This window comes from Folsomia candida, unplaced genomic scaffold (genome assembly GCF_002217175.1).
Source record: "Folsomia candida strain VU population unplaced genomic scaffold, ASM221717v1 Fcan01_Sc009, whole genome shotgun sequence".
Lineage (NCBI taxonomy): Eukaryota > Metazoa > Arthropoda > Collembola > Entomobryomorpha > Isotomidae > Folsomia > Folsomia candida.
This window is the reverse complement of record NW_019091201.1, coordinates 3269882-3278339: the sequence shown is the minus strand read 5'-3', so window position 1 is coordinate 3278339 and position 8458 is coordinate 3269882. Positions and strand designations below refer to the sequence as shown.

The window sequence follows — 8458 nt, the reverse complement described above, 5'->3', positions numbered from 1 at the left end:
TGACGCCAACCCGTGGATCCCGTGATGTTTATGATCATACAGGAATATGTACATATGTAGACCTTTTTCGGATAGAAAAAAAAATCACCCAATAGTGTGAAGTGCAACAAATGGAGTAAAAAAATACTTGTAATACAACTATATAGCTTGACAATTTCATCATGATGACCATGAATCAAGTGGGAATTATATAAAATATGTACACAGCATGAATTGCCACTTACCCGTGGTAGTGAGTCACTAGTGACTGGCTAGATTTTATATTTCCAGTGTGTACATACACCTCCAGTGTTACTCAAGCTTTGTTGTGAGCATCACCTATTTTGCAGACCGGTCTTGAAAGGTCAGCATTACTGGATTTACTAATCTAATCCTAAGTAACACAGGTAAATGATACATCGTTTCAAAATAACCCAATTTCGTACTAATTTCCTAAACAATTTGCTGTTTTTGGTACAAAATTGTTTGCATGTCTAGCTGTAATTTGCACTACAGACAGATACATAGAACTGTTTTCAGATTCCATACTCATCATTTTTCATCCAAGGCATGGATGTATAGGAATATAGATTCAAGGTCTCCGATTAATGCATATCTACCCCAACTTCTAACTCAACTTGTCTTTGCAGAATATATGTTCGTGTTTTATAGTGCGCTGATTGTTTAACTCGACATAGCTAAACATTGTTAATTTTAGGTTTCTCATCTGCATTTCTGACCTAGTTCTTTGAATTTCAGGATCTTTCAACCATGGGGAAGGGGTACGAAAATTAATACCTTAAACATACAAAATAAGAATTCAAACAAGTGTATCCTCTACCCAATTTGTTTATGTACGTAGATCTGGATCAAATGCGAGTACCATCAGTTTCACCATAAATGGAAAAGAATATCATGGTAAGTACATAAATATTTTGGTTAAAAATTTTACATTTTTTATATACGCAAATAAATCTGAAAATTGATGAATGATTCATGATGAACTGATAACTATCGATCGCAGTTGACGCCAACACGTCAAACGTCAACTCGGAAACCATGTTGGTGGACTTTATCCGAGACCATGCAAGTTTAAAGGGGACAAAAGTAATGTGTCGGGAAGGGGGGTGCGGCGCATGCGTTGTTACCGTCCGCACAAAGGACGCCGCAATTGGCGCTGATGTCACAAAGGGGATAAATTCTGTATGCATTTTTTATATTAAATTAGCAATTGACTGGATTAAAACGAGTTTAAATGAATTAATACTTGACACATTTTACACAGTGCATGACTCCAGTGTACAGCTGTCAAGGTTGGGATATATCGACGGTGGAAGATCTTGGGAACAAAGACGTTGGATACGATGTCATTCAAAATCGCTTGGTTAACTTTCATGGAACACAATGCGGTAATGGAAGCGTTAAAAATTAGCATTATGATTCAGTTAGAAGCATAAGTTGTTAGATGAAGATTCGGGAAAAATGTGACACAATGTTATACTTATGGAGTCTCATATTTCCCAAAAATGAGCCGAGAACTTCTATTTCCGACTGATTTATTTTCTCAAAACTGACAACTTTTGCACGAAAAGAGATGATACTTCATAGTAAATATTTACGGCGAATGACTACTTCTTATTTGTTTTTTCATCTACTAAAATCGGTCTCATATTATGCAGGTTACTGTACTCCTGGGATGATTATGAGCATGAACAGGTACATACATCCATAAATAGTTGCATACATTACATGCTTAATAACTAATTTCCATACGTCATTGTACATAATTTTGATTCACAGCCTGCGAGAATCAAAGAAAGACGGTTTAGTAACAGTTAAAGAAGTTGAAGATAATTTTGACGGAAATATCTGTCGGTGTACCGGCTATCGTCCTATTCTTGACGCTTTCAAGTCTCTCGCCGTCGATGCGCTGGAAGACTTGAAGCGGAAATGTGATGACATTGAAGTATGTAATTAACTAAATAATTAAACAAAATAAGCTTTAAACTGTGTTTAATTTTTCCGATATTTTTTGCAGGATTGTGCTTCATGTCCATGCCCCATGAGACAAGGTCAAGGACGCAAGTGTGACAAAGCCAAACCCAAAGAAAACTCCACAATCGTGTTAGCAAATGGATCCGTGTGGACCACAGCCGTTGATTTAAAAGTCGTGTTTCAAGCAATCAAACAATCGAACTCTGATGGTAAAAGAATGAGATTTGTCGCTGGGAATACTTCAACTGGTACATAGCTTCATACATATTTGCATAAATGTTTCGTCCATTGGAAGTAAATTACTCAAAATATGACTAAAACTAACTGATTTTTTGTAGGTGTTTACAAACACGAAGGTCCATACTCGTCTTACATCGAAATAAATGGAATCCCGGAGTTGAAACAGAAAAAAGTCGACTCGTGCGAAGTTCTTTTAGGGGGAGGGGTAACTTTAACGGCTGCGATTGCATTTTTTGCCGACGTTGCTAAAACTAAAGCTGGATTTGAATATGTGGCACAAATCAGCAAACACATGGAAAGAATTGCTAATGTTCCTGTTCGAAATGTAAATCATAAACGCTTTACGATATTTTACGCTTCCAATCGATTCTCTGTCAATTCTCTGTTATCTCTCAGAATGCAACAATTGCTGGGAATTTGATGATCAAACACGCCCATCATGACTTTCCATCTGACGTCTTTGTGCTGCTGGAGACAGCTGGAGCAAAACTAACCATCGGTAAAGTAAAATCAGTGCGTTATGAATGACCAATTAAGAAGTATGAATTCCTAATGGATATACTTATTTAATACATTTTAGCATCTAGTGATTGTACTATCGGAATGAAATTAGTCACAATGATGGATTTCTTAAAGACGGACATGAACGGCAAACTCATTTTGTCCGTACATTTTCCAAAACGCAGTACCGACTACCATTTCAGATCGTTTAAAGTACGATATACTTTTTGTATTGGTTTATCTTTTTTGTTTTATGTTTTATGTTCCCAATTGTTGTGAGCATACTTATTTACATTCATACTACACACAAATACGTATATAAATTGTTTTGCATATGGTTTTTCGCACAGATAACGAGGCGATTCCAAAACGCGCATGCTTACGTAAACGCAGGATTTCTCCTGAAAGTTGTGGATGGAAAGATTGCAGAACAACCTCGAATTTGTTACGGCGGAATAAATCCACAATTCGTAAAGCTATTATATTACGAAAAATCATCTTCCATAACGGGACTGGATGTTAATATCTATAAATATTTATTAGGTGCATGCAACTGCTACGGAAGAATTTTTAGCAAAAAACCCAGACATTGGAAACGATCAAGTTTTGCAAAACGCTTTCCAAATCCTGGATAAAGAGATTAAACCCGATTTCCACCCTCCTGAAGCAATTCCAGAGTATAGAAAGTTTTTAACTCAATCCCTGTTGTATAAGGTATTAAGCTAAAGCGATGATAATTAGTATAATGCAACTATACATACGTACAAATCGTCGCTGTTCGTGCAAAAGTTGTCCGCTGAGTAACCAATCGGAAACACAAGTTGTCAGATGAAAATGCGAGAAAAACGTGACACCCTGTTATAGTTATGGAGTCTCATATTTCCCAAATCCGTATATTTCCAAGTTACCCCTGGTTTTGAAAGCGATAACTTCTGTTTCCGACTGATTTCTCACCCGGCAACTTTTGCACGAACAGCGACGATATGCACATTTATGTCCTAATTATAATACGCACTCTTTAAAGACGATTTTGGGAATCCTGCCTGGGAAAGCGAGTCAGCACATAAAAAGTGGAGGACCGGATATTCCAAGGTCAATCAGTAAAGGCACTCAAGTCTTCGAGTCCGATAAGTCGGACTCCAGACTTTATAAAGCTATGCCAAAATATGAAGGAGCTTGGCAAGCGTCCGGTATGTCGTAAGAATTTTTAAGCTTGTCAACCAAAATTACCTGCAGTTCTTGTTATACATTATCACCAAAAATTACAGGAGAAGCAGAATACACGACCGACATACCCAAACGGCCGGATGAGTTATTTGGCGTTTTCATCCTCAGTACCATTGGTTCGGGCACCCTCAAGAGTATCGACGCCACTGAAGCACTGGTAAATATCTAGAAGATAGATAATAAATTCGGTACTACAGAAAATCGCATTTAAACAATAATATTCTGATTTACTAGGCCATGCCAGGAGTTGTTCAGCTTATCACGGCAAAAGATATCAAAGGGAAGAACAATTTCATGGAATTTTTCTTTTTTCCCACGGCCGCACCCCAACCGGTATGAAGTATATTTTAATTAATTAATAGTTTTCATCACTAACAATGGCGGTCTCCCAGCGTATGCTCTCAGATTTTGAGCAAAATTAGTGTCAATCGATCACGAATTTAATTAATATGAAATTTGCAAAAGCCACGCAAGTTAGGCAGAGATAGAGGAGAAAACGTGCCCTAAAGTTGACAAATTTTACATTTTCATATATAAATAAATGCTTATTATTATTATTTTAAAAATTTACTGCGCGTTTTCTCCTCTTCCGATGCAAATATCTCTGCCAAACGTGCTCATTGGGAGATCGGATCTTTTGCCAATTTCATACTAATCAAATTCGTTATCGGTTGACACTAGTTTTCTCAAAATCGGAGAGCATCCGCTGGGATACCTCCATTGTAAGTGTTAAAAATATGTAATTATATGGAAATATTTACACTGTTACAGGTGTTTGTGAACGTGGGTGACAAAGTTTCCTACCACGGTCAATCAATTGGACTCCTTTTAGCAGAAAACCGACAAATAGCCGTGGAGGCAAGTAGAAAGGTGAAAGTTGCATACGAAGGGGTAACCAAACCTATCGTGGATATAATGGACGCCATAAAAAATGTGGAGGCTGCTGGTCTTCTGCCAAAGCATTTTATTGGTACATTTACCAGTGAGGGTGACCCCAGCGTCAGTGTGAACCACACCATCAGTGGAGATATGAAAATCGGGTAATTATATGAAATTTTAATTAATTAAGCGTTACCCACCTTGAATTTATTTTTTAAGTACTTAATTACGAATGCATACATAGATCGCAATACCATTACTTTATGGAAACCTTAAATTGTCTTTGCATACCACGTGAGGATGGAATCGACATGCACATTCCTACACAAGTATGAACATATGTCATTTAGGTACATATTTCCAATTTGATGTACTAAAATGAGACATTTATTTTGCTAGTGGATGGATCATACTCAAAATAACCTTGCTTTGGTACTTGGAATTCCTTGCAGCAGGTACGCACGTACAGAGATATTTTACGTATTCATTTAAAAAAATCTGTGCTGATCAATAATTGCAATTCCGTAATTATTCTTTATCATATGTAACAATGAAATTACATTTAATTGCATGCATAATTCTTGGTTCTTAGCATAAACATCCAAGTTAAAAGGATAGGGGGTGGTTTTGGGGGGAAGATAACCCAGCCTGCCCACATCGCTGCTGCTGCCGCCGTTGCTGCCACCACAGTTCGTCAACCAGTTCGAATTGTGTTGGATATCGAAACCAATATGAAGATGTTGGGACGACGACTCCCATTTTATATGAAATACGAAGTACACGCAAAAACATATAAATTACTTGGGGAACTTTGGTTCCATCAAATTCCCTAATTAGTTTGGTTCTAAAATTATGTTTTATTTATAGGTTGGGTTTAACGATGTTGGAAAAATTGGCAACTTAAAGACCGAAATTTTTTGCGATGCTGGCTTTACACCAAATGAAGCAGACTCAATTATTGCAGCCATGCATATGCAAAACGTTTATAAGGCATTGGGCTGGGAAGTTAAGCCAGGTTTTGTTACGACAAATACAGCAACAAATACGAGCGTTCGTGCGCCAGGATCTGTGAAAGGGGTCGCTTTGATTGTGAGTTTATAAGAAATTCTAATTTTATTCATCTAGTTGACATATTTTAAACACTTTGGGACTAATTTTTTTTTAAATAGGAGAATATCATGGAACATATCGCATTTTACTTGAAGAAAGAATCTCTGCTCGTTCGTCAAGTGAACTTTATTGAAAAAGGAGACCCGTTTCTTCCAACATTTTTCGGAGGAGGTAATTTCGAAGAAGAAAACCAGATACCTCGACTAGTTGAAGAGATGAAGAAATCCGGAGATTATGAAAACCGAAAAAAGTTTGTGGAAACTTTTAACAAGGTAAAGAAATATGCTAATTAGATATGCTGGCATTGCATGTGCGCAAGCATATCCAAATCGTATTTTCATCCATCTATTGTAGGAGAATCGATGGAAAAAGCGAGGCCTCTCTTTGATTCCTGTGAAGTTTCATGTGGGGTAAATTCCCTATAATTTTGATATTGTTTTATCAAAACGATTCAAATGACAAGGTTAACTTGTGTAACAAGGTACGAGTTTGGGTGCAATTTTCCTGCCATGATAGCCATTTATCATTTTGATGGAACAGTGTCTTGTACTCATGGAGGAGTAGAGATGGGACAAGGTCTTCAAACTAAGGTGAGAATAAATTCTACAATCAGTGGTATACACTCGGCATAGCTCGCAATGGATCATAGTCCATGATTCATGGACCATGGACCACAAAAAATTGGTCCATCGATGGACCACAGACCATGTAATAGTGGACCATGGACCAATTTATTGATGGCCTACTAGTAAAAAAAATAACTCTCAAATGTTACATTCTCAGGTTCTACAAACCATCGCACAAAGCTTCCAAATCCCAATGGATAAAATCAAGCTGAAGCCCACAAACAATTTCGTTGGGGCCAATGCTTTTTCTAGCGGGGGTTCTATAGCCTCTGAAGTTTGTTGTTTTGTAAGTATTAATTCGACCATTTATTATCGTTATACGTCGACCGTTACCGAATATAGTGTGACATTTATTTTTAGGCTGCACTACGAGCCTGTGAAACCATTAAGGAAAGATTGAAACCAATTTTGGAAAAGCTTGAAAATCCAACCTGGGAACAATTAATTGCTGCAGCTCATCAAGCCAAAATCGACTTGACGGCTTCTTACACGTATGGAAAATATAAATGATCAAATAGAAATATAGTACAACTGATGTATGAATAAATTGCATACCATAATTCAGACCTGGACCGAAGGATGATCTTAAGGAGTACGAAGTTTGGGCCTTGGCACTCGCGGAAGTTGAAATTGACGTCCTCACCGGAGAATATAAGGTTCTCACTTGTATTAAAGATACGAAATCGTTGTTCGGGTTTTTACTCGAAAACATTGTAAATCCTTTAGGTTGCTCGAACCGATTTGATCGAAGATTGTGGGAAGAGTTTGAGCCCCGGCGTGGATTTAGGTAGGTCAACATTGATGATATACATACGTGGGGATGGATGGACAATGTCCCCACGGTTATTAAATGTCCCCATCATCTGCCCATGTTGTATAAACCCCTCCCTCCAGTTTTAATGTCCCGGATGTCCCCCATCTTCCGCGACCAATGTATATGTACAAATGTATGATTTAAATTAATTTTACTCATATTTTAAATACAGGTCAAATTGAAGGTGGCTACATTTTCGGACAGGGTATGTGGACTACGGAGCGAATTGTACATTGCAAAGAAACCGGAGAGTTGTTGACGAACCGAACTTGGGTACATATTTTAAAATGAAAAGATTATAAACAGAGGTTTTGTAACTAATTGCTCGTATGTTCCATACATTTCACAGGAATACAAACCCCCAGAAACAAAAGATATTCCGGAGGATTTTAGAGTATCGCTATTGAAGGACGCTCCTAATCCTCATGGAATTTTGCGGTCAAAAGCGACCGGAGAGCCGATCCTATGCGCCACGGTGGCTGTATACTTTGCACTGCGAAATGCAATCACTGCAGCACGCGCAGATAAAGGAAACACGGAATGGTTTAAGTTGGGTATGTGGGGCAATATTACATTTATTGCTTATCTGTACTTCTTCAAAGTCTATAATAATGTCGATAAATTAATATTACAGATTCACCAATTACTCCGGAGGATGTTTACCAGCATTGTTTGACTACTTCCACGGATTTCAAATTTTAATAAAATTACTGTGCACGAAATTATTTGTACTGGGGTACAACAATGTATTTGAATCATAGATATGTACATATTTTGGGTGTGGGGTTTACCTATTTTATGCTAAACTGTAATCAAAACTGCCAATTAATAACAATAAACAATTTTGCGTGGCCAGTTTATTTTGTGAACGTTGATTTTGAGACATTTGGTAAATGAGAGGAGCATGTTATACGTACGTGTGGACTGGAAAATATTTAATAATCGCTATATAAAATATGCAATTACACGATGCCATACAATACATACATACATACATATGTACATATATATTGATCGATTACATCGTTATCAGAGGACATATATGTACATATAGATGCAAAATGCAAATGCAAAATTAATGAGCAAT

General features: G+C 37.3%; 1 protein-coding gene across 1 annotated transcript; it reads left to right on the top strand.

Moving 5' to 3' along the window:
* Positions 1-259: 259 nt before the first annotated feature.
* LOC110853954 (xanthine dehydrogenase) lies at positions 260-8231 on the top strand. The gene is made up of 31 exons (XM_022102332.2): positions 260-386; positions 739-761; positions 842-897; positions 1004-1182; positions 1265-1388; positions 1659-1695; positions 1780-1945; positions 2018-2222; positions 2313-2539; positions 2611-2713; positions 2795-2928; positions 3066-3185; positions 3259-3429; positions 3740-3905; positions 3984-4099; positions 4177-4275; positions 4714-4982; positions 5066-5150; positions 5221-5276; positions 5414-5597; positions 5689-5910; positions 5991-6203; positions 6286-6341; positions 6413-6521; positions 6715-6843; positions 6918-7048; positions 7123-7213; positions 7284-7344; positions 7544-7644; positions 7721-7925; positions 8006-8231. The coding sequence occupies exons 2-31, from the start codon at positions 751-753 to the stop codon at positions 8071-8073; spliced, it is 3894 nt and encodes a 1297-aa protein (XP_021958024.1). The 5' UTR covers positions 260-386; positions 739-750; the 3' UTR covers positions 8074-8231.
* The last annotated feature ends 227 nt before the right edge of the window (positions 8232-8458 follow it).